This window comes from Pelodiscus sinensis, chromosome 16 (genome assembly GCF_049634645.1).
Source record: "Pelodiscus sinensis isolate JC-2024 chromosome 16, ASM4963464v1, whole genome shotgun sequence".
Lineage (NCBI taxonomy): Eukaryota > Metazoa > Chordata > Testudines > Trionychidae > Pelodiscus > Pelodiscus sinensis.
This window is the reverse complement of record NC_134726.1, coordinates 1,373,297-1,398,357: the sequence shown is the minus strand read 5'-3', so window position 1 is coordinate 1,398,357 and position 25,061 is coordinate 1,373,297. Positions and strand designations below refer to the sequence as shown.

General features: G+C 66.5%; 1 protein-coding gene across 1 annotated transcript in view; it reads left to right on the top strand.

Annotated features, from left to right (window-relative positions):
• NTN3 (netrin 3) overlaps window positions 1–24,982 on the top strand; it is a 58,504-nt gene extending 33,522 nt beyond the window's left edge. The window contains exons 3-7 of the mRNA XM_075899023.1: window positions 468–656; window positions 11,817–11,966; window positions 12,794–12,847; window positions 18,897–18,971; window positions 22,118–24,982. Coding sequence (XP_075755138.1) covers window positions 468–656; window positions 11,817–11,966; window positions 12,794–12,847; window positions 18,897–18,971; window positions 22,118–22,446 — 797 coding nt within the window. The 3' untranslated portion in view covers window positions 22,447–24,982. The remainder of the gene's footprint in view (window positions 1–467; window positions 657–11,816; window positions 11,967–12,793; window positions 12,848–18,896; window positions 18,972–22,117) is intronic.
• Window positions 24,983–25,061: the final 79 nt, after the last annotated feature.

The window sequence follows — 25,061 nt, the reverse complement described above, 5'->3', positions numbered from 1 at the left end:
AGGAGACGATGCTCATGGCTAGCCAGCAGGCGCCGGGCAGCTGCCTTCTCCTGAGCCCCTCGCCCGCTGCGTAGGCCTTTGCCCGCCAGCCCTGCCTGGTCCCTCCGGCCTCGGGCCCCGCGCAGACCAAGCACCTGCCCCTCCCCGCGGGGCTGTGGGGCAGGAGCGGGGAGGCAGCAGGGCCCGCGCCCACTGGCAGCACCAGCGGGAAGCAGAACAGCCCGGCCTAAGCCCGCGCCGCTCCCCGGCTCCCAGCCTCCGCGCTCGGGAGGGGGCGGCGCCGCAGCCGGGCAGGTTGGGCCGGGAGCTCCGGCGCCGCAGAGCACAGGGGCGGCCCCGGCGCTGGGCTCAGCCGTGGCGTGCGCTGGGGCAGGCCGGCCGGGCCCGGCGGGGTGGGGCGGGCGGGGGCGCCGTGCTGCGGCCGAGGCCCCTCGGTGCCTGCTGACCCTCTGCCCCTCTCCCCGCAGCCTGCAACTGCAACCTGCACGCCCGGCGCTGCCGCTTCAACATGGAGCTCTACAAGCTGTCGGGCCGCAAGAGCGGCGGCGTCTGCCTCAACTGCCGCCACAGCACGGCCGGCCGGCACTGCCACTACTGCAAGGAGGGCTTCTACCGCGACCTGGCCCGGCCCGTCTCCGACCGCAGGGCCTGCAAAGGTGGGCTGCTCTCGCCTGCGCCTGCGCCTCACCCCGCCCCTCCCTCCTGGCCCCTCCCCTTGCCACTGCCCCCGTCCCCTCTCCTTGCCCCTGCCCTCCCCTCACCACTGCCCCTCCCATCCCCTCGCCCACCCTCTCCCCTCCCTCCCGTCCCCTCTCCACTGCCTCTCTCCTCCGCTCGCCCCTCCCCGCACCCTTCCTCTCTCCCCCCCTCCCGTCTCCTCGTCACTGCCTCTCCCTTCCCCTCACCCCTTCTCTGCTTCCCTTCCTCCCCTCATCCCTTCACCTCCCCGCCTCCCCTTCTTTTCACCCTCCCTCCTCTTGCCCCCCCTCTGGGCAGCACCACTGCCTCTCTCAGGACCCCGCTCTTCTCTCCTCGTGCCATCCCAGGGCGGATGGGCTGCCCAGCTCTGAGCCCCACTCTTGGGGCTGTTCTCGCCGTCTGGCTGCAGGCGAAGGCCCCAGCTGCCTGCCAGGGAGCGTGAGGGGAGCAGACAGGTAGCAAAGCACACGCCCCAGAGGCACCCAGCATGTCACTGCCAGGGCCGCGAGTCTCATCCCCCCAGGCACCGAGGGTGGCTCCATCCCTCCCCTGAGTCTGCCTCTGTGACGCCCGACGCGGCCGCCCTCCCCCACGGCCCATGCACAGAGCCGAGGCCGCCCCGGTTGGAAAGCGAGCGGGGTGAGTCCTTGGGTTCCCTCTCGGTCTCGTGGCCCTGGCGAGCCGCGTGGCGTGGGTGCAGGTGGCCCCGTTCCGCCTGGAACCGACTGGTGGGAGTTGGGTGTAGGGGCGGCTGAGGTAACGGATCCAAGCTGTGCGGTGCAGAGCGACGTCCCGGCTCTGGGGACTGGAGTGGCTGAGCCCCCAGCTCCTGGGGCTGCCAATAGCACTCAGCACTGCTGCTCCTGGCTCAGCTGCACTGCCTGCTGCCTCCCGTCGGGCCTGCCCTCCCCGCTTCGCTCGGCCTGAGGCAGCACAACCACGTCACCCACAGGGAGGAGAGCTCAGACGATGGCCGTCACGCCAGCCCGAGCTCCTCCAGATACTGAGGGGCCACCCAGGCGGGTCACCCAGGTTTCTGTGGGAGTCCACGACAGCGCCCCTCAGCGCCACCCTGCATGACTCACCATTCCCAGGCTGGGGGCAGCCAGGCCACCACCGGAAAGGCCGGGAGCCTGTCTTCTCCCACCTGCATGTCTGGCCAGATCCTCTGGGCACCGTCCCAGCTGGGAGGGACATGAGTCCTCCTCACCCAGATGCAGTGGGCGGCTGTGCAGGCAGAAGGAGCGGGGACGCAGTGGGCGGCTGTGCAGGCTGAAGGAGTGGGGACGCAGTGGGCGGCTGTGCTGGCTGAAGGAGCGGGGACGCAGTGGGCGGCTGTGCAGGCTGAAGGAGTGGGGACGCAGTGGGCGGCTGTGCTGGCTGAAGGAGTGGGGACGCAGTGGGCGGCTGTGCAGACTGAAGGAGCGGGGATGCAGTGGGCGGCTGTGCAGACTGAAGGAGCAGGGACGCAGTGGGCGGCTGTGCTGGCTGAAGGAGCGGGGACGCAATGGGTGGCTGTGCTGGCAGAAGGAGCGGGGACACAATGGGCGGCTGTGCAGACTGAAGGAGTGGGGACGCAGTGGGCGGCTGTGCAGACTGAAGGAGCGGGGACGCAATGGGCGGCTGTGCAGACTGAAGGAGCGGGGATGCAGTGGGCGGCTGTGCAGGCAGAAGGAGCGGGGACGCAATGGGCGGCTGTGCTGGCAGAAGGAGCGGGGACGCAGTGGGCGGCTGTGCTGGCAGAAGGAGCGGGGACGCAGTGGGCGGCTGTGCTGGCAGAAGGAGCGGGGACGCAGTGGGCGGCTGTCCTGGCAGAAGGAGCGGGGATGCAGTGGGCGGCTGTGCTGGCAGAAGGAGCGGGGACGCAATGGGCGGCTGTGCTGGCAGAAGGAGCTGGGACGCTATGGGCGGCTGTGCTGGCAGAAGGAGCGGGGACGCAATGGGCGGCTGTGCCGGCAGAAGGAGCGGGGACGCAGTGGTCGGTTGTGCTGGCTGAAGGAGCGGGGACGCAGTGGTCGGCTGTGCCGGCAGAAGGAGCGGGGACGCAGTGGTCGGCTGTGCCGGCAGAAGGAGCGGGGACGCAATGGGCGGCTGTGCCGGCAGAAGGAGCGGGGACGCAATGGGCGGCTGTGCCGGCAGAAGGAGCGGGGACGCAATGGGCGGCTGTGCCGGCAGAAGGAGCGGGGACGCAATGGGCGGCTGTGCTGGCTGAAGGAGCGGGGACGCAGTGGTCGGCTGTGCCGGCAGAAGGAGCGGGGACGCAGTGGTCGGCTGTGCTGGCAGAAGGAGCGGGGACGCAATGGGCGGCTGTGCCGGCAGAAGGAGCGGGGACGCAATGGGCGGCTGTGCTGGCTGAAGGAGCGGGGACGCTATGGGCGGCTGTGCCGGCAGAAGGAGCGGGGACGCAATGGGCGGCTGTGCTGGCTGAAGGAGCGGGGACGCAGTGGGCGGCTGTGCTGGCTGAAGGAGCGGGGACGCTATGGGCGGCTGTGCTGGCAGAAGGAGCGGGGACGCTATGGGCGGCTGTGCTGGCAGAAGGAGCGGGGACGCAGTGGGCGGCTGTGCTGGCAGAAGGAGCGGGGACGCAATGAACGGCTGTGCTGGCAGAAGGAGCGGGGACGCAATGGACGGCTGTGCTGGCAGAAGGAGCGGGGACGCAATGGGCGGCTGTGCTGGCAGAAGGAGCGGGGACGCAATGGGCGGCTGTGCTGGCAGAAGGAGTGCCAGAGCAGAGAACGTTGCTTTTGTGTAGGACCTACGTACAAACAGCAGCTCCCAAGGATTCTGAAGGGGGTGCAACTGTGCAGGGGGAGACAAATATGACCAGAGCCGCTTGTCCTTTGGCCGCTGGAGCAGGGCTGACGGAGCGGGGACGGCACCCCCGGAATGGCATGAAAAGACTCCACCAGCCAGTAGAATAGAGGTGGTTTATTGGTTCTCCAGCATACAGCACAGCACAGATGTCATCAGGTTACAGGGCAGGCCTAGGATGCCTCAGCCCCCCTTGATATGGGGGTGGGGGGTCTCGGCTTCTAAACCCCCCAGCCTGTTGCTGAGGCTGCTTCCTCCATCCTCCCAGACAGAAACTAAACTAACTAAACTCTCCTCCAGCCCTGCCCCCCAGCCAGGGCAGCATCCACCTTCCTTTGTTCCTCTCCATGGGGGTTAGCTGGTCAGACAGGGTGTCTAGACTACAGAGTTTTGTCGACAAAGCAGCTTGGCCCTTGCTCCAGGCAGCAGCTTGCTTTGTCGACAGAACTGAATGTGTCTAGACGCTCTTTGTCGACAGAAGCTTTGTCGACGGTATCTGTCGACAAAACCCTGTAGTCTAGACGTACCCACAGGTTGAGACACCCTCTTTGCATAGTGACTCATCGCCTGTCTTGCTCGGTGGTGCTACAGGCAGCAGCCAGTGAGTTAGCCAGTTACCCCCCACTACGTCACACATGTGGACTCCGGGGCCGTCTGTCCGGCAGCCCTCCCCCATGGTGTGAGGTACGAATGGGAGCAGCGCAGACCCGGGGTATGTCTACACCAGTCCCCTAGTTCGAACTAGGGAGGCTAATCCGGCATTCCAAGTTGCAAATCGAGCCCGGGATTTAAATATCCCGTGTTTGATTTGCATCTTCCCGGCCGGTCGCTGTTTTTGAAATTTACAAGTCCAGACTAACTGCCCACGTCTACACACGGCAGGGACCCGGTAGTTCGAAATAAAGCCCTAGTTCGAACTACCTGTTTAACCTCATCCCAGGAGGAATAACAGGTAGTTCGAACTCGGGGACTAGTGTAGACGTACCCCCGGAGAGCAGAGGGTGAAGAGCAGCCGGGGCAGAAGGCGCTGCTGAGAGCGGGGTCTCCGAGACCCACTTGGCAGCCCGGACACTAGGACCCTAGAGCGACTTGTTGGCTGAGCTGGCAGGCCCGGGGCACGTGTCTGGCCTCCGGGCTGGCTCTGCCGTGGTCAGGGGATTTGGCGCTGGCTCCAGGCTCCCTGGCTCGGCAGTGCCTGCCCCGCATGATGGGGGCCCAGCGGGGCGGGGGTTTCAGTGAGCCTCGTGCCAGAAGGAAGCTGGGTGTCCTGCCATGGCAGTGGGAGGGGACGTGGCTCGTTGGGGCAGGGCCCGTGCCCCCGTGGCCTGTGGTGCTGCTGAGGGTGTCGTTTCCCACCCCCACCCTGCAAGGGGCTGTTTTCTGCCTCTGGACTGGCAGGCACATGAGCTGTGTCCCAGGCCGGGGCCCTCCTGCCAGAGTCCCCCGCGCTGCGACCACAGGGCTCGGAGGCTGGGACTGCGAGGGTGCGGCCGGCGCGTGCATCTCGCTGCACAAGGGCTGCAAGAAAAGGCAGCCAGGGTCTCGTCCTCCCAGGTTTCGTTCCAGGGATGGTGGCTGTGGGGCCTAGCCCAGGCCGGCTTGTCTCCTGCCATCTCCGGACACGGCTGCCTGCCCTGGGCCCCGGCTGTCAGGCCACCTGGCTACGCAGGACCCGGCTCCCTGGCTGCTGCAGCCCAGCACGGATGCCGAAGGCGGGCAGCAGACTTGTCAGCAGCGTGTGGTTCCTGGAAAAAGCCCTGAGTCATTTCCTCTGGGGGGCAGGGAGGGGGGATCGCTGCGGCCTCCTCTGCCGTCGTCCCCGCCCCTCCCCTCCCCCGCCCGCCCTGGCAGCGCGGCGGGGGGGCAGCTTGCTGAGGCAGGCCTTTATTCCGCCTTCCCTTCGCCCTTGGCACACCTGCCCTGCCCTTGAGCTCGGCACGGTCGTTCCCAGACCCCTCTGCTGCTGCCTCCTGGCGGCTCGGCCGGCACCGTGGCCCGCGGCTGCTCAGACCGGCAGAGGCTGCAAAGCGATGCCATGCCTGCCGAACGGGACTGGCAGCTCTCTCTGCCCGGCTCCTCCGGCCAGCGCCCCCGCGCCGTCCCCGCAGCTCCGGGTCCCCACGCCGAGCCCTCTTCTCTGCCAGGACTCGGCGAGGAGCAGGCGTCAGAAACCGCTCTGCCTGCTCCCAACTCCTCTGCCCCCGAAAGCTCGGCTGGGCGTCTCCTGAGCTTACTCCCAGCTCCAGCCGAGCCTGAGCCTCCCCAGGGGCCTGTCGCACCAAAGGGACAAGGTGGAAGCAAGCTAGCCAACCGCGTCCAGTCTCCACGGCCGCACAGAGCTGTCAGCGAGCTCTCGTCTCCTCTGCCCCGCCCTTGGCACCCCCCTCGCCCGCCCGCGGTGCCCTGCTTGTGTTCTGTGCGGGGTGCTCAGGTGCTCCCTTGCAGGTGGCCCAGGCGGCGCCACCCGCACGGGCAGGGAGACGAGCGGCTGGAGGAGCCGGCCAGGCGGGCAGGGAGACCCCGGCGGAGGGTGGGTGCGTACTGCCAGCCCCTGGCAGAGGTAGTGCCGCGTGCTGAGCTGAGGGAGGGGCCCCGTGACAGTGCCCTGGCTCTGGCTGCCGCATCCACACGGCAAAGGCCGCAGCTTGCAGGCTGCTGGGACAGGCCCGTTGCGAGCGCGAGGGCAGGGCGATGCTGCAGCCTGAGACGCTCTCGCGTACCCAGGGCGGGCAGGGCTGGCAGGGCCGGGTGTGCTGCTGCTGAGGAGGGGCAGAGCTGGCTTCCCTCCCGCTGGCTTTGGACAGTCCGTGGCCCTGGCTGCCGGGCTGGGCTTCCTGGGAGCCCCAGCGGCCCGGCTGGGGGGAGTGACAGGAATCGAAATGCCGCATGGGGCTGCTGTGGTTCTATGGCCCACGCCAGCCTGCAGGTGGGCGCACACGTGGCCAAAGCTTGCCCACGCCCCTCAGGAGGCAAGCACCCGGCACCCCTGCGAGCCAAAGCCGGAGTTGTGTCAGCCACGGTTTGGGGAGCGTGTCCCCGGAATGGTGCAAGGTGTGACAGCGATTTCCCGAGGCGGGTGGGGAGCGCTGGGCTGGGTTCCCTAGGGAGGGGGGATCTCCACCCCCTGAGAGTGGTTAAGTCCTGGCTGGGCTGATTGAGTTGGGTCTTGCCCTGCCTTGGGCTGGGGACGGGACCCGATGGCTCCTGAGGGCTCTGCCCGCCCTGGGGTTCTAGGCTCCGCGCGCTTTCTGCTGCCGTCTGGCCTGGCGGGGCTGTGCCTGGGTTCGCTCTGCAGCTGTAGCCTTGGGCTCCGGGTCAGGGGTGTCGGCTGGATTTGCCAGCAATTTGTGGCCGGCCGTATAGCGCTCAGCACAAGGGAAGGGCCTTTGCGGGGCGAGCGTCTGGGTCAGTCTGCCTGCCTGGCCAAGAACTGCCCCGGACGTCCGCGCTACCGTAAATCCAGAGCAGGGCTTGTTGTGCCAGGGACATGGAGCGTGCCCGGATGGGATTGGCTCTCATCAGCCCTTACAGCATCACCAGGCAGCTGTAAGGGGCTGGGGGGATGGGACTGCCCCAGCCCCGAGCCCCCCAACCCTGTTTCCTTTAGGGAGGGCAGGGGGGCTGCAGCTCCCCATTGCCGGCTGCTCCCCTGCGTCAGGGAGCCAGGGGAAGGTGCCCCGGTTGCTGCCTTCCTCCTCTGGCCGGGGAGCGCAGGGAACCGACGAACCCGGACCTGCCCCCGCCGGGGGACATGCGCCCTCCCCTGGCAGTGCCCGCTGCAGCGGCCATGGACAGGCGCGTCTCTCCCGGCCCCAAGCTGCTGCGGTGAGAGAAGGCTGGGGCTGTCCGCTCTCCCCCGGGCAGCCTGCACCCCGAGCCCTCCTCCCAGCCCCACCCCACAGCAAGGGTTTCGATGAAGCCTGGACATTTTCATTTTATTTTCCAAAACAGCCGCGATGAATTGAGTTCCAGCCCCGAGCCCGGCTGGCGCGAGCACTAAGCAGCATTTCCAGTGGGGGCCTGGACCCTCCTGCCGTGGGCTGAAACGAGCACCAGGGCAGGAGCGTCCGGGATCCTGCCCCCGCGGGTTTGCTTCGTGCGCTGTTTGCAGATCGCCCCGACTCCGGCCAGGTGCCAGGCGCGAGGCCGGGGCTAGAATTCCTGGGTTGCTGCCATTTCCAGGGGCAATCCAAGCGCTGGGGCTCGGGGCAGGCAGCTCCGCGGGCCGACTCCTGGCAGCGTTTTCAACAGCTCGCAATAACGGAAGCCCCAATGCTAATCCGGATGAGGAGGCGTTCCAGCAGGCCGGCGGGCTCTGCGCTAGATGTGGCTGAGGACAAGAGCCAAGGAATTGCCCAGAACAGCAACAGGAAAGCCGAGTTTTCAAAGGCTGCTCACCTGGCTGGAGCCCAGGGCTCTCCAACGCCTGCGGGAAAGCGGGGCCGGGACACAGATCGCCTCGGCAGGACAACGTCTGCGGAGCAAACGGCTCAGCCTGGTGGCCCAGCCGTGGCTGTGAACTCAGGGCACTGGGGCTCTGAGCGTTTGCCACCCCTGCGGGAAAGGAAGCAAAGCATGACCCTCCCTCGACTCACTTTCCCGACAGGCAGTGGGGCCGGAGTCCTGGCTGCCCAGCTTTGTGCGACACGCCCAGGGCAGCATGTCCAGAGAGCTCTGCGTCTGGGTGACTCCAGTGACCCCTCCGCCAAAGGGCAGCGGGCCCAGCGGGCGTGGCGCTCCGGGCGAAGGCTGGTGAACCGCCAGGCGCGCGGTGGCGTGCGAGAGCCTGGGCTCTAGCCGCGCCACTGAAGGGGTTTCCCAGTGGCCAGCGCTCGGCCACACGCCAGCCTCCGCAGCAGGGCGAGGCCGGGCTCCACGCTGAGCTGGTGACTCCGCTCTGGGCTCTGGGCTCTGGGCCACTGGGAGCCCGGCTGCAGGCCACGCCGTCGGGTGCCACGCTGCACCTCTCCGTTTGCCCCAGCATGGCGCCGCGCAGGCCTGGGTCCCCCAATGGAGGCTGCTCCAGCTCACGCCACACGGGCGGGGCCGGGGGCAGGATGTGCCGCCGGAGGCCCCTTTCCACTGGCCACGTTCTCCACAGCAGGGGAGGGAAGAGGCCACGCGAAGGCCCCCTCCCTGGGCTGGGCGGAGCGAGGCCTGTGAAAGGGCTGGTTCTCCCGCCTGGATGCCAGTGGGCAGGGGATTAACGGCCCTGCTACCTACGGCCCCGCGCCCACGGCCCCAAACGGGCACGGGAAGAGCTTCCGAGGGCGGCCGAGCCTGCAGCGTGGTCACGGCCACGTCCCGGGCCAACCGGCAGAGGACTCGCCAAGGGCTGACGGAGACCGTGCCCTTGCTCCAGGCCAGGGCAAGGCAGGGAGAGGCCCTGGCGGTGGGGCTGGCGGGATGAGTCCCACAGCGTGGTGCTTCCGGCTCTGTTGGCGTCCCCCGGGCCTGGCACGCGAGAGATGATGAGAACTAACCCTCTGCGCCCTGTAGATGAGCGTTCGCATCCCCGTGTCTCCCTCTTGCTGTGGGGACCCCTCTGCCGCCTGCAGGGGCGCTTCCGAGAGACCATCGGAGCAGCCAGACTGGGTCAGACCAAAGGCCCATCCAGCCCAGGGTCCTGTCGCCCACAGTGGCCAATGCCAGGTGCCCCAGAGGGAGGGAACCCAACAGGGAACCATCCAGTGATCCCTCCCCCGTCGCCCATTGTCAGCTTCTGGCAAACAGAGGCCAGGGCACCCTCCCTACTCAGTCTGGCTAACGGCCGTTGCTGGATCTATTTTCCATGTGTTTGTCTAGTTCTTTTTTGAACCCTGTTAAAGTCCCGGTCTTCACAACATCCTATGGCAAGGAGTTCCACAGGTTGACAGGTTGTGTGAAGAAAAACTTCCTGTGGTTTGTTTTAAACCTGCTGCCTATTAATTTAATTTGATGACTCCTAGTTCTTGTGTTATGGGAAGGAATAAATCACTTTTCCTTATTCACTTTCTCCACACCAGTCAGGACTGTACAGACCTCGATCCTCTCCCCCTGAGTTGTCTCTTTGCCAAGCGCTTTTCTATTTCCCGACACTGTTTCCTGGAGGGTGGCTGAGCCTCTGTGGGAGTTTCCAGCGCGCCGCGTCGCAGCTGTCTGCCCGGTGGGAAGTCTGGAGCGCAGCGGATGAAGCGGCGAGGGTGTGCTCAGCCGTGTCCGATGGCGTTCGGGGGACGGGGACGGGTTCGGCTTGCTGCGTATTGAAGCCTGTTGACAAGCTGTGGGGCAGGGCTAGCCCGAGCTGCAGCCAGGTGTGAGCGCTGGCGTGGGCCGGGCTCCAGGCAGCACTGGGCCCTGGGTCACACGCTGCAGATCAGCCCCAAGCGCCCGCCGGATCCCCCAGCTCCTCGGGAGCTCTGCGGACCGCTGGGAGGCCGGGGTCGCAGCCCTGGCACTGCTGGGCCGAAGCAGGGCCTGTGTGGCTGAGGGCCCCTTGCCAGCCAGGACTCCCTCAACTGCTGCCCATTTGTTATCACAGCTGAGCCCCCAAACTCCCTGGCCAAAAGCACGTCTGATAAGGCCCCGGCATCTGGTCCCCATTAGCGGCTGCGTGCTCTCGCTGGGCGAGCGGGGTGCTGTGCTGACAAGCTCCCATCTGGTGAGCGTTAGGGGAATGGTAACATCTTGGGGGGGCAGGGTTGGGCTTCGGAGTCCCATTTGGCTGTTACACTGGTGGGAAGCGAGCCCGCCCCCAGGTCTGAGCCGGCCCCGGGCCAAGCCCGGCCGAGGGACGGTCGTGTCCTGTTGGCGCGGCAGGGAGCGAAGCTGCGACGCCCCCCGCGAGCGCGCGGCGCGTCCTCTGGGTGGCGGGCTGGGCGGGGAACGCGCCACTCGCACCCCTCCCGTGGGCCGGAGAGCAGCTGCGCTGGGGAGCACCAAGACGAGCCACTTTGGCTTCACCCGGTGGCTCCAGAGCCCCGCCTAGGGACACGCCCCTTCCGCCCCGGGGAGGACGGGAAAGGGAAAGGCCAGCGAAGACAGGCGCCTCAGATGGACTCTGGCTCAGCGGTGTCCCTGAAGAGGGGGGACGGACTGTGTGCACGTGTGTGCGAGTGTGTGCACACGTGTGTGTGCGTGTGCACGTGTGTGCCTGCACGTGGGTGTTATAAGGAGGTTCCATCCTTGTTCTGACAGCTGGAGTCCAGGCCTGGTTCCAGCCCCCTGCCCAGGGTACGAGAAGTGCCCCTCCCCAGAGCAGCCTGCCCGCAGGATGCAGGTGGCATGGCTGGGCTGCAGCTCATCCCAGGGCCTCGGCTTCCTCCGGGCGGGCGGCCCCGGTTCGGTTCCGCAGATTCCCGCTGCGCCGCGCTGCCAGGGAACAAGCAGAGCCGCCTCAGGGCTTCCTCCGGGCGGGCGGCCCCGGTTCGGTTCCGCAGATTCCCGCCGTGCCACGCCGCCAGGGAACAAGCAGAGCCGCCTCAGGGCTTCCCCCTTTCCCGACAGGCCAGGGTCACTTCTTACCCGCTTTTTCCAAACTTCCAATCCCCCGCTGGACCCCAGCTGTTTGTTCCCCTCCCCCGCCCCCTCGCAAGGCGTCATTAGTTACCTTTAATGAGCCTCAACACTCTCGCTTCCACCGCCGGGCGCGGGGCTGGCTAATTGGCGGGGCCAGCTGCCGGCTGGAGAGTGGATGGCAATTCCTCCCAGGCCCGCCAGGCCCCTGAGGCAGCTGCAGCTGGTTCGCCCGGGGAGCGGAGCGGTGGGGGAACCGCCCGTGGGATGCCCAAAGCGCCAAGGGCGGCAGGCAGCTGGCGGAGCCAATTCCAAGGCCCTGCGCTCCAGGGCCGTGCCCGGAGGAGACCGCGCGGGGGGCCGGGCCCGCTCCCTGCCCTAGGAAAGGAAGCAGGAGCATCCTCTGGCCAAAGCCCTGAAATCCAGCTCCGGGCGGCTCCCGTCCTGCAGGCCAGAATTGTCTCTCCGCACCCCAGGCCCGGCCCATCCCCTCGTGTCCCTTCCACCCGGCCGTGCGATGCCCAGGACCCCACGGGCCCCGTGTCGGCAGGGGCTGGCGAGACACTCCTGGAGGGTTCCGCTCCTCACGGTCCCCACCATCCTTCGGCCCCAGAGGGACTAGCAGCAGCGGTGCCCGACGCCGGCGACCAGGCGCGTGCCGCGAGGCTGGGCCCGTCTCGCCGGCGTGGCGCAGCGTCTCTTCTCCGAAGCGTCGGCCCTGCCGGCAGCTCCGGAACGCCCGCCGGCCCGGCATGGGGTGGCTGCTGGCCACGGCCTGTCGCTTACCCGTCTCTTTGTCTCTCCTTTGCCAGCGTGTGACTGCCACCCCGTCGGCGCCGCCGGGAAAACCTGCAACCAGACCACCGGGCAGTGCCCGTGCAAGGACGGGGTGACGGGACTCACCTGCAATCGCTGTGCCAAGGGCTACCAGCAGAGCCGGTCCCCGGTGGCGCCCTGCATCAGTGAGTGGGGGGGCCCCGTGTGTGGGGCTCTTTCCTGGCTCCTGCGCTCCCTCACAGGGAAGGGCCCATCCCCGCCCCCTGCCCTCGGGGCTCCCTCAGCCCCTTGAACCCCGGAAGGGCTCCTGGGGGGTCGACCCCCAACCTTGTCTAGGGCAGGAGCTAGCGTGTCCCTGCTGCCGGGCTCCTCCACGCTGGAGGGTCCTCGGCCCCGTGCGTATTGTACACGCCCCCCCCCAGGCACAGGGGCTAAGGAAAACGGCAGAGGCTCCTGCCCTGCCAGTGCTGCACAGCCGGGAGGGAACCAGCAGGAGGCGCCGCCCCGGGCAGGCTGCCAGCCAGGGTCTCCCCACTCGCGGAAGGTCTAGGGTTTGCCCCACTGTGACGGCGCGGCGCGCTCCCCCGACCCGGCTCCTGTGACTCCGCCAGCCGGTAGCGCAGGGAGGGGCTAGTGCTGCCCCGAGGTGCGGCCCCGCCTGGGCCCGATGCAGGAGTGAGAGGACGGGCCGACAGCCCTAGTTCCCCTGGGGGGGTACAGGCCCCTGAGCCCCCCACACTGGTTAGTCTGCTCCCTCCATGCTTCCCCTGCCCCCAGCCCAGTGTCCGGCTCCCCCTCCCTTCGTCTCTGCCCCGGGAAGAGCCTTGTTCTCTGCCCAGGCCGGGCCCGGGTGTCTGGGCCAGTCCACACGTGGGTGCGTCAATGGGAGCCCCACCAGCCAGGCGCAGTCAGGTGGGGACCCGGGTTGCAGAGCAGACGCCCCCCGCCACACCCACCCCAGCGGCTGACGGAGCAGCCCCCGGCCTTAAGATTCTGCCTCTTTCTTTTCCAGAGATTCCTGCCATCAACCCAACCTCCGTGGTCACCAGCACGGAAGAGCCAGCAGGTGAGCCCCTAGGCCCGGGTTGGTCTGTCCCTCGCCTGGCTGGTCCCTGCCTGCCCCATTGGCGCCCGCGCTGGCACTGGGCACCCAACAGGCTTCTCGGGCCCAGCCCGGCACAAAGCTCCTCCGGCGAGCACCAGGCGTTGAAATCCGCCTACTGCTGGGAAGCCACCAAAGCCGCGTGACATGTGCCACCGCCTGCCTGCCCAGCGGCCGCTCCCCGGGGGGGCCTAGAGCGTTCTCTCGCCGGGATCGGGGCCGGCTCTTCCGTCTCCACGCGCCGGCCCTCTCCCCCGAGGGCCCCGCTGAGCACTGCCCGGGGGCGGGGGCCGACGGAGCTGCTGGGCCGGGGCTCCAGCCGCTGCCACTGCTACGGGAGGGGCACCACGGCCAGGAGCCTCGGGGCCCCGGGGCAGCTGCCCCTCCCCCATCAGCAGGCACAGGCTGGCCCCACCCGGGTGACTGTGGGGCGGGCAGCGGCTGTCCCCTCCCAGCGCCGGGGGACCGGAGTCCCTGGGCAGAGCAGAGCAGCCTCCACCCTGCGGCCAGCCCCTGGGGCTTCGATCCCATTTGCCTCCCCGCCCCAGGGACGCGCGCCGATCCCTCTAGGGCCCCGACTGGCTCCGCGGGGTGGGGGGGGAGGGCGCCAGGGTCTTGGACACGGGTTTTTCTTCCTCCCTACGCTTCCCTCCGGGCCTTGGCCTTCTCATGCCCTGCCTGGAGCTAGCAGACGCGCGAGTCAGCGCCCGCCCCGGCCGCCCGCGCAGGGTCAGGGGCCAAGGCGACGCCGCAGCCACGTCTCCCAAGGCCTTGGGGCTCCCCTCTCTGCCCCCCGGCGCTGCCCAGCAGGCCTCCTGGCCGTGCTCCCCACGCTGCTGAAGGGCAAGGCGGGCACAGCAGCTAGCGGGCACGGGCAGAGCTGCCCAGGTATTGCCTAGACTCCCCAATGGGACGCCTCCTTGCCTTGCACCCCGGCGCTTCCCGCTCCTCCGGCCACGCCGCCTCCTCTGCTTTGGTCCCGTGGCCTCCCTGTGCCTGGCCTGGGCCTTGCCCCTCCCTGCGGGGCGCGTCCCCTGCCACCTTCTTCCCAAACTCGCGTGAGACCCGTCGCAGCTGTCGGGCGACCCTTGCCTGGCGCAAAGGGGCGGGGGGCGGGGGGCGGGGCAGACTCGGCTCTCGCCAAGCCCCCTCCGCGAGCTCACGCGGGGACTTTAGCGCCTCCACTGGCCCCTTTGATCCCTCGCTTTGCCCCTCCCTGGGCCACGGCAGAGAACCGGGCCCCGCGTTTCCTGTCTCACACAGAACAAGTGCCTGGGCCAGCCGCCCCTGCCATCGCAATGGGGCAAGGGGCGGGGGCAGGGCATTCGCCAGCCTGGCTCCCCTCCCGCCACCAACAGAGCAACTTCAGCTCTCAGGCCTGGTGCAAGCAACCGTCTGTGTGTGGGGGGTGGGGGGGTGCACATGCATGTGCAAGTGTGTGTGTTCGCGCATGCGAGTGCATGTATGCATGTGCGTGTGCGTCCGTATGTGAGTGCGTGTGCATGAGTGTGCGTGTGACAGTGTGTGTGTACCCCAGAACCTCTCCCCCCACACAGAGCAAGGTGACTTGCACACGACATTGGTGAGCCCCCAGATACCCCCCCCCCCATCCTTTTAATCTCCAAAGGCTTGCAAAGCCCACAGCAGGTGTCCCATTCTTGGAGGTGTCTGGTAACAGTGTTTCATTGTTTCCAGCCTCCTGCTTTTCAGGTGTTTGCCTCCCCCCTTCTGCCCCCGCTCCCGTCCCTGCGAGCCTGCCCAGCTGGCCTCTCCTCTCTCCCACACTCCCCCAGGGGCGGCCCCGCCGGCTCTGGGCACCCTCCGGGCCGCTCTCTGCTGACTTTGGAAATGTTCCTGCTCCGGCCCGTTCTCCGCTAGCCCAGCAGAACCTGGCGGGCGGCGCAGGGCTGGGAGGAATTCAAAGCCGGCAGTAAAAGATTTGCAGCCGTAACACCTAATTAAGTTACATCTCTCTTAAAACAAAATAGGCCGGGGAAGGAAACCAGATGTGCCAGCGTGCTCGCGCGCCCCGTGCGCACGGCCCAGGGCGGCTCTTCCGCTGCCTCCCGGGCAGTGGGAATTCCAGCCCGAGAGCTGGGGACCTGCGTTAACCAGTTACCTGCCTGAGCACGACCCGCGGCCGGGCCCCGGCTGGACTGGAGCTGCCCCGGGCCGGCTGCAGTACGCCCCGGTCGCCATGCTGCGGGCGGCTCTGGCCTCGCGGGGGGAGCTGCTCCAGCCCTGCGCCCGCACCCCTACAGATGCCAGGGCTGGGCTACGTCCCTGGCGCTCTCCCTCTCACACCCAGGGTCCCACGCGCTCCTCCCCGCGCACAGACGAGTCCCGGCCGGCCGGCGGGCTGCCCAGCTCCTCTTCCCCGCTCACCCGCACACCGGGCCTTCTCCCCTACCCCCGCGCCGCCTGTCTCGTCTCTCACTGGCGCCGGCGTAGAGCCAGGGCGCAGCATTGACACGAGTGGAGTTACTCCAGTGGGGGGGCCACGGTAGCCCCGCCCCCTACAGTCACACACGCCAGGTGTACAGACACCGCCGCGCACACAGCCGCAGGCTGCCCCCTCCCCCCGTGTGGAGTCTGCCACCCGCCCCCTGCACATGCCCTCCCTGCTCACGGAAGCGGCTGCTGCTTCCGTCCCGTGCCCGCCTGGACACGAGCCCCGAGGCCGTTCCTGGGGTGCTGACAGCGCCGGCTGGGCGGGGGAGACTGGGCCAAGGGGAAGCATCAGCGAGAGGGCGAGGACAGAGGGGTGGGCTCAAACAGGCCACACACCAGTCCCACAGAGCGCTCCAGCTGCCTGCCTGAAGCCTCACGAGCAAAACCCCTCCGACACCCCAGCAATATCCGTGCCCCAGATGGCCCCGGGCCTCATACACGGGTGGGGGGTCCTAGCACCCAATCCCACCTACCCCGAACAAGTCCTGTCCGGTTCCAAGAAACCAGCCACAGATCCCTGGTCAATTTACCCTCTGGATCTTACCCACAAATCACGCTGGGCCAATCCTTTAGCATCTAACAACTAAAGGTTTATTACCACGAGAAAGAAAAGCATGAGAGTAAGGTTGTTAAAGTACAGTACGTTACATGCACCGAATCTCCCAGTCCTCGATGCAGGCTCTAGCAGAGATGTTACAGCTGCTGGCTTAAGAGTCTTTGTTGCACATCCTAGGATCAGGATGGGTTCACAGGTCTTCCGGGCTCTTCGATCCTTGCACTGCTGCCTCTGGGATGAAGTGCTGAGCTGAGAACCAAGATGGAGTCAGCCACATGGCCTATTTATCCCTCCTTCCTGGCCTCTTCTTGGCTACAGCAGATCACCTGGTCTGCGGCTTATTCCTGTGTTCCCTGCTGGTAGCCCTTAGGTGTGAGTCACCCTCATTCTTTAGGTGTGTCCTTGGCCCATCGAGTGCCATTGTCCCACAGGGCCTCGCTGATTAGCATGTCCATAGGCCGGGCCCTGCCCAATGCTCAACCACATGCAGAGAAATATTCAGTATCTACACAGATTACAGACTCCTAACTACACACACAGACATTATACACTCACATGACTAGCGTACACAGGATCAGCAGACAGTGAGCTTCTATTCAACACCCCACATGGCCCCCTTCTATACCATTTTTGGGGCCAACACCTCACCTATGGGTGCAGCAGTGATCTGGCTGCTCCCCTCAAAATCCAGTAACGTGACACCCCCAACGCAAAACTGATGCAGGAAGTGATGCCAGTAACATCACTGAGGGCATCACAGGCCTCCCATGCTTTGGCCCTGTGTCATCACATGTTCTAACCCAATGGTCCCCAACGCGGTGCATTTGTAGGCGCCCGCCAACAACCCGGGCTGGCCCCGCCCCTGGCGCACTGGAGGCGCTGGCCCCAGGCGCGCGACACACACCGGCGCCTGGTGCGCGGCGCTCGGGCGGCCCCAGCCCCGGGGCACATTCGGGCGCGCGGCGCCGGTGCCAGCCCCAGGCACGCAGCTCGGGCGGCGGCGCCAGCCCCGGGCCCACGGCACAAGGGGCTCGGGCGGCCCCAGCCCTGGCGTGCCCCAGGACGCGCGGCCCCGCCCCCGGGCGCCCGGCGCGAGTGTGGCCCCGCCCCCGGGCGCCCGGCGCGAGTGTGGCCCCGCCCCCGGGCGCCCGGCGCGAGTTTGGCCCCGCCCCTGGGCGCCCGGGAGCCCGTAAAGGTTGGGGACCACTGTTCTAACCCAATGGCAGAAACAACAGTACAGAGCTGAATGAGAGTATGAGAGCCAAGTGCCTAAAAGAGGCTTCATTATTGCAAGGTCTGCCCTATTGACACCCATGTCCTTGCACTGTCTCACCAACCCAAGGTAGAACTTGGTAAAAACCACAGCTACTTGGATCTGCTTCTGTGGCATGATCCCTGAGGGTCTGTCTACACTACCCCCCTAGTTCGAACTAGGGTGGTAATGTCGGGAACCGGAGTTGCAAATGAAGCCCAGGATTTGAATTTCCCGGGCTTAATTTGCATGTTGCCGGGTGCCGCCATTTTTAAATGTCCGCTAGTGCAGACTACATGCCGCGCGGCTACACGCGGCACGGACTAGGTAGTTCAGACTAGGCTTCCTCGTGAAACGAGGAGTAACGGTAGTTCAAACTAGGGTGGTAGTGTAGACATACCCAGAGTTACTGCAAACTGCTTGCTACAAGCCCTGCCAGGACTCTCCTCCCTATGAGCTTCCTTAAGCAACAGTTCACCCTCCTCTGGCTCCCAGCAGCCTTGCCCTGCTGAGCCCCAACCAACTCCTCCTGAGCTGGGTTAGCACCCAGTGAGTTAATCGGCCCCCTCCCCTCCGCCCCTCCTGGCAGCCGGCTTGCGGGCGGCCTGGGACCAGAACGGGGGAAATCTCGAGGGTGTTGGCCGGCCGCGGCGCTGGCAATACTTGCCCGTGGTTTAAAGAGCCGCTTCTTCCTCTGAAACCCTCCTGGTTTTGTCACAAGCCGCCCCCATCCCTAGACAGAGGAGAGCAGCTCGTGGCCTTTAAGGGCGTCATTGCTATACCCAAGGCTCAGACTTGGGCCCTTGCTCTGGCCAGAGCGCCTGGCTGCACACTGGCTTTGAGCTCCACGACCAGCCTCGTGCTGCCTCCCCCGCTCGGGCGCCGCGTGCCCCTCGCCCCCACTCTCCGCACGCGGCTGCCTGCCGGGAGGGCTGTTGGCAACTTGCCGCTTGTCACAGGCGCCCGCGGGGCCGATGGTGCCGCCTGATGCCCTGTGGGGTTGGCGACACCCGGTTGTCAGCGCCCGTCCCCCACCGCTGGGAGAGAGGCTGGTGCAGAGGTAGGTCCCTGTGCTCAGACTAACACCTGGCCATGCCTGTGTCTCCTTTGCATTCCCTTGCCTCTGCCCCCCGCCCTGTGGCCCCGGGACAGGCGGAACGCGAGGGCTGCGCCGCCAGCGAGTCGCACCTGGGTCCAAGCTCCCAGCTTAGCCCACGGAGGAGCCTCCCGCAGCAAGGGCTCAGAGCCGCCCTCTGGCTCAGCCTCGGCAGCAGGGCGGGTCAGTGCAGACCCGGCTTGGAGGCAGCGCGGTGCAAAGCAGCCGAGGCGCTCCAGAGAAGCTGGGGCCGCTGGTAACTCCCCGTATCTTACACTGGAGCTTTTCCTCAACATCACTGGCCCTTGAGAAAAGCCGTGGGGACTGTGACGTTTTTCTCAGAGCCTGTCAGCTTTGGTGGAAACACCTCTCCAAGACGGCAGCCCCTCCAGATGTTTTGGTTTGCAATTGACTTTCGTTTCTATTAAATCCTGTAGGGGAAATAATAAATGGTCAGAATTGCAACTGGGGGCGTGGTGCAGCCGTGGGGCGGTGCAAGCGCCTTGGGGCAGGGTCTGTCTGAACGCCCCGGGGGCGGGAGCTTGGCCTCTGCCCCACTGGCTGGGGGCGCGGTGCAGCCGCGGGGAGGTGCAAGCGCCTCGGGGCAGGGTCTGTGGGAAGCCCCGGGGGCTGACCCAGCTCTGTCCCTTCCCTGCAGATTGCGACTCCTACTGCAAGCCAGCCAAGGGCAACTACAAGGTCAGCATGAAGAAGTACTGCAAGAAGGATTATGGTGAGTCGGCGCAGGGACGCGTGAGGGGAGGGGCAGGGGACACGGCCCTGCTCTGTCCCAGCGCCTCAGCTGCCTCCGCCCGCCGCTCTCCTGTACTCCCCCCGAGCCTCGCCCGTTGGGCCTCAGTCCAGCCAGAGAGCCGGCCCTCCCAGAGGGGCCTCCAGGGCCCACGGTGGCCACATCTGGGGGTCAGTTAATGGTCGGGGGTCCCCGCCGGGGGTGAGTGGGAGTCCACGTCCCCGGCCCTGCCTCGCGCCCCCTCCCCCCCGCACTCCGCTGGGAGGGCGCCAGGACGGAAAGGTGCCGTCTCCGGTGCAGGGAACCCCGGCCGTGGGGGTTTTGAGGAGCCGATTTGCATCCACAGTCAGGGCAGGGCTGACTGACTCCGATTTAAGTGAATTTCATGGGGGGGTGACGGCATTTCCGGAAACTCCTGCCAGTGTAGACGTAGCCTTAGAGACTAACAGCTTCGCTGGGGCACCAGCTGGCCTGGGTAACGCCCACGTCATCAGACAAACTGGAGCGGAGTTTACAGAGGGGGGTCTATGTGAGGACAGCAAAAGGAAGAGGGTGCTGGTGTGAATTAAGCTCATGGACTCCTGGCAGAAGCGGCTCATTCACAGCATGGGGGGGAGATGTGACTATCTAGAGCAGGGAAATTGCCTTTGTAGTGTGTTAACCAGCTGAGAGCCTTATTCAGTCCTAAATGTGTCATCATGAATTTGCCAGTGGATTCTAGTTCAGCTGCCTCCCTTTGGACCCGGGTCTGACGTCCCTCGCAGGAGGCTGGACCCGGGTCTGACGTCCCCCGCAGGAGGCTGGACCCGGGTCTGACGTCCCCCGCAGGAGGCTGGACCCGGGTCTGACGTCCCCCGCAGGAGGCTGGACCCGGGTCTGACGTCCCCCGCAGGAGGCTGGACCCGGGTCTGACATCCCTTGCAGGGGGCTGGACCCGGGTCTGACGTCCCCCGCAGGAGGCTGGACCCGGGTCTGACATCCCTTGCAGGAGGCTGGACCCGGGTCTGACGTCCCTTGCAGGAGGCTGGACCCGGGTCTGACGTCCCCCGCAGGAGGCTGGACCCGGGTCTGACATCCCTTGCAGGGGGCTGGACCCGGGTCTGACGTCCCTCGCAGGAGGCTGGACCCGGGTCTGACGTCCCTTGCAGGAGGCTGGACCCGGGTCTGACGTCCCCCGCAGGAGGCTGGACCCGGGTCTGACGTCCCTTGCAGGAGGCTGGACCCGGGTCTGACGTCCCCCGCAGGAGGCTGGACCCGGGTCTGACGTCCCCCGCAGGAGGCTGGACCCGGGTCTGACGTCCCCCGCAGGAGGCTGGACCCGGGTCTGACGTCCCTTGCAGGAGGCTGGACCCGGGTCTGACGTCCCTTGCAGGAGGCTGGACCCGGGTCTGACGTCCCCTGCAGGAGGCTGGACCCGGGTCTGATGTCCCTTGCAGGAGGCTGGACCCGGGTCTGACGTCCCTTGCAGGAGGCTGGACCCGGGTCTGACGTCCCCCGCAGGAGGCTGGACCCGGGTCTGACGTCCCTCGCAGGAGGCTGGACCCGGCTCTGACGTCCCTTGCAGGAGGCTGGACCCGGGTCTGACGTCCCCCGCAGGAGGCTGGACCCGGGTCTGACGTCCCTTGCAGGAGGCTGGACCCGGGTCTGACGTCCCTTGCAGGAGGCTGGACCCGGGTCTGACGTCCCCCGCAGGAGGCTGGACCCGGGTCTGACGTCCCTCGCAGGAGGCTGGACCCGGCTCTGACGTCCCTTGCAGGAGGCTGGACCCGGGTCTGACGTCCCCCGCAGGAGGCTGGACCCGGGTCTGATGTCCCTTGCAGGAGGCTGGACCCGGGTCTGACGTCCCCCGCAGGAGGCTGGACCCGGGTCTGATGTCCCTTGCAGGAGGCTGGACCCGGGTCTGACGTCCCCCGCAGGAGGCTGGACCCGGGTCTGACGTCCCCCGCAGGAGGCTGGACCCGGGTCTGACGTCCCCCGCAGGAGGCTGGACCCGGGTCTGACGTCCCTTGCAGGAGGCTGGACCCGGGTCTGACGTCCCCTGCAGGAGGCTGGACCCGGGTCTGACGTCCCCCGCAGGAGGCTGGACCCGGGTCTGACGTCCCCTGCAGGAGGCTGGACCCGGGTCTGACGTCCCTTGCAGGAGGCTGGCTACTTTCAGCTCCGTTGCTTAGTGGCCAGGCAGGTGAACGTGTCTCTACAGGTCTACGTGAGGTCTGAGCTGGGTCCATGGATCCTGACCCGCGTGGCCGTGCCCATGGCCGAGCGCACTGCTGGTGCGCGGTTGCACGTAGCCCATTAGTGGATGTGCAGGTTAACCCCAGTGAACACCAGGGCTGGGGAAGGAAGACTCAGGCCTGCCAGCTCGGTTTGCTGCACTGTGACTTCCAAAGCCAAATCGCTGCCTTTCCCCTTTGGTTTCCTGCCATCCTGCCCTTTCCTCATGCACCTGCCCTAGATAAAAAGGTGTTTGGCCCGCAGACCTGCCGGCCGCATCCCAGCCTGAGGCAGGGGGCCTGTCTCTGGTTCATGGTGCTTGGCTGGAAAGGCAAATTAAGCCATGTCGAGTCCTCCTGCCGTGCAGGTGTGATTGGGGGCCTTTTCGGAGGGCTTGGCCGTGCCAGTCCCCCTCCGGAAGGGCCAGGCGCTCTCAAAGGCCCGGGAAAGCCATGCCGCGTGAGGCTGGCACAAATGGCAGTTGCTTCTCAGCGGAATGGTTGGTGCGTTTGTATGTTACATTTTCCGGTTTTTCATCGAAACTCCAGAAAGTTGGGGGCGTTTTTTCCTTTCTGTGGGGAATGCTAGTGCAGCCAGCCTCGTCTCACTGGCCACCTTTCTGGGCCGTCTTTGGCCCCCCTCACAAAGCCATGTCTCGTCCCCCCCACTGGAGGGAAAAGCCCCAGCGTCTCGAGCGCCAGGTCACCAAGAGCCGTGGTGAGACGCCGTGACTAGACCCTGGGGCTCTGGCCCCTGGCGACGGTGCAGTGACACAGGCCAGAGCGGTTCCCGGGTCCCCCTCAGAGCAGCAGTAACTCCGCAAAGGCTGAGCCCGGAGGTTGGCCTGTTGCCAGAATGGGGGGTGTTCACTGCTGACTCTTGCTCTGCTCTCAGCGTCTCTTTGTCTCCCCCAGTTGTCCAAGTGAACGTCTTAGACATGGAGACGGTGGCCAACTGGGCCAAGTTCACCGTCAACGTCCTTTCAGTCTACAAGTGCCGCGACGAGCGCGTCAAGCGTGGGGACAACTTCCTGTGGATCCACATGAAGGACCTGGCCTGCAAGTGCCCCAAGATCCAAATCAGCAGGAAATACCTGGTCATGGGGGTCAGCGAAAACCCTGCCGACCGGCCAGGACTAATGGCTGACAAGAACAGCCTGGTCATCCAGTGGCGGGATGCCTGGACCCGGCGCCTGCGGAAACTGCAGCGGCGGGAGAAGAAGGGGAAGTGTTTGAAAGCGTGAGGGGCCGGCGAGCGCCCTCTTCCGACGGAGCCCCAGGGACTCGGCGGAGAGCGGCGCGGACTCTCCCGTCTGGCGAGGGGTTCCTGGGCGCGGGCCGGGCGGGAGCCACACGTAACCCAGTAGCAACGCGCCCTTCAAGGGGCGGGCGGTGGAGGGGAGCCCGGGGTGCCACGTCCGCCGTTGCTCAGAGAACATCAGCAAAAGGCCGCGTGGGCGGGGCCCCGCGCCTGTAGGCGTCCCCCGGCTCGCCGCTGGGGGGAGGGGCAACTGCTCCGGGGCCTGGCGATTCCGAAGGGGCCAGGGCTCCCCGCTGCTGCCGCCGTTGCTGTGGTAACGGTGGTGTCCAGAGCCCTGGCCCCTTTAAATCGCCGCTGGAGTGCCAGGCTGCACGCTCCGGGCAGCGCTGAGGGCTGGCTGGCCCCGGCCCCGCCCCCTCCAACCAAGGCCCCACCCCTTCCAGGAGCGTGGCGCAGGGGCCACTCACACTGTGCCCAGGGGCCCCGAGCGTCTCCCTTGGGTTCTGATCCCCCTTCCACGCCGGGCCTGCTCCCCAGGTCCGAGGGCGAGGCCCCAGCGCAGCAGGGTGTGCACCGGCTTGCGCATCAATCCCCTCCCCTCCGCAGCAGCTGGGCCTAGCCTGGGATCTAGGCCAGAAGAGACCACCGTGATCATGGGGTCTGCCCCCGGCCTAGCACAGCCCAGAGACCGCCCTGAGCCACGGCCCCCAGTCCCAGCTCGGGGTCAGAGCCCTCTGTCCTGGCTCGCCGACAGATTCCAGCGGCAGAGCAGAGCCCAGAGGGGCCCGATTTGCCAGCGGCCCCGTGTGTCTGCGCCGCCACCAGGCCCAGCGCTGCAGGGCAGCGAGAATCAGGCCCATTGGGTTATTCCCCCCGCTCACTGCCAAAGGCCCCCCTGTGTCCTCTCAGCCAATGGGGTGTTGGGGGGCAAGCAGGCAACAGGCCGCGTTCGCCGGGGGCCAGATTCTGCCCTGCGTGGGCCTATTACTCTGGGCCACAGGAGTGTGACATGCAGCCATGGGACTCGGCCAAGAGTGCAGGGGTGTCAACGGGGCACAAGGTGCAGGCCCAGGAAGCGTGGGTGTCTCTGAGCTCCCCCAGGCCCGGCAGGACTGAGAACGCAAAGCAAACACCCGGGATTATGCTGAGCGGCACTGGCACTGCAGGGCTGGCACCGGCCTACGGCACAGGAGGGGCCAGGGGCTGGGGGTTGGAGGTATCCAGAGGGCAGCAAACGGCCCAGCCAGGAGGGTCCCAGCAAGCCAGGGAAGCTGTGGCAGTGGGCAGCAGGGAGGGGCTGGGGCACTGGCAGAGCTGGGTGAGGGCCAGGCCTGGTCCGGGGTAGGCACCTGGCAGAGCTGGAAGGGAAGAGCCCAGGGTGGTGGGCGGGGCTCTTCATGCCAGTTTCACAGCAGTGCAACTTGCGCCAATCCAGTGCAGTTACTCGCATGTCCCCTGGGGCAGGGAGCTGGTGCGGGGGTGGGACTGTGTGTGTCTGGGGGGGTCTGTGTGCCTGTATATGTGTGGCTGTGAGTGGGTCTATATATATAGGGGGAGGTCAGTGTGCATGCGTGTGTGGATCTGTAGGTGTGGGTGGGTGTGTGTGCACACTGTGTGTGGGTGTATATATATGTGAGGGGCGTCAGTGTGTGTGTGGCTCTGTGTGAGTGTGCGCGCGCATATGTGGCTCTGTGTGTGTGTGTGCGCGTGCATAAATCTGTGTGTGTGTGTGGGTCTGTGGGGGGGGTCTATGTGGGGGCCAGTGTGTGTGTGTGCGCATGTGGATCTGTGTGTGTGTGTGCATGTGCATGCAGGGCTGTGTGCGCATGTGGGTCTCTGTGTGTATGCATGGATCTGTGGAGTTTTCAAGTGCCCATGCACTGACCACCACGTGTGCTCCGCCAGGTGGCGCTGTGGTGCACCGGTGTGAAATGGCAGGTGCCCCCTGTGTGGGGCTGGGGCTGCCTGCCACCTGGCCGGGCAAGGGTCGATTACATAACCATGGGGCGCTCGAGCTGCCGGGTGTGCCCACGGGCGGCCTCAGGCCACGAGCCGTGTCCCACCAGGGTCCTTTACTGAGCAAGCAAATCCGCCAGCTGACGTTCGCCAAGCTGTCTAGGGGAGTTAGGTGCTGCGCTAATTAAAGAGGTGCATGCTGGGTGACTCAGCCCGCAGCTGTGTGCCTTTACTTTGCGTTGACGTGTCCAGCGAGACGGGCAGACTGTGGACAGCCGTGGGGTCTGGCAAGCTGGGCAGCCAGCGTGGTCCGGCGCAGGGCGTCCGCTGCCAGAAACGCCGCCCCGGCTTCCTTTTCTCAGGCCGCTTGGCACCTGCCGGCTCCAAGCCACACGCCTCGCAGGGCTCCACGACGCAGCGGAGCCACCGAGCGGGAGGGCGGCTCTGGACCGGGAAATGCTGTTGACCATGTAACCAGCGGGATGGCACCTAGTGCACCATGTAAGAGCTGGACGTTGGCGTTTCATTGCTAATGTCATTTAACAACACGAGTCTGATGTGTATTCCCGCAGCGTCCGTGGCTTCTTTGCCTGCGGCTCCTGCCGCCCCCTGCCAATGCCATCCCCCTCCCCCAGACTTGGG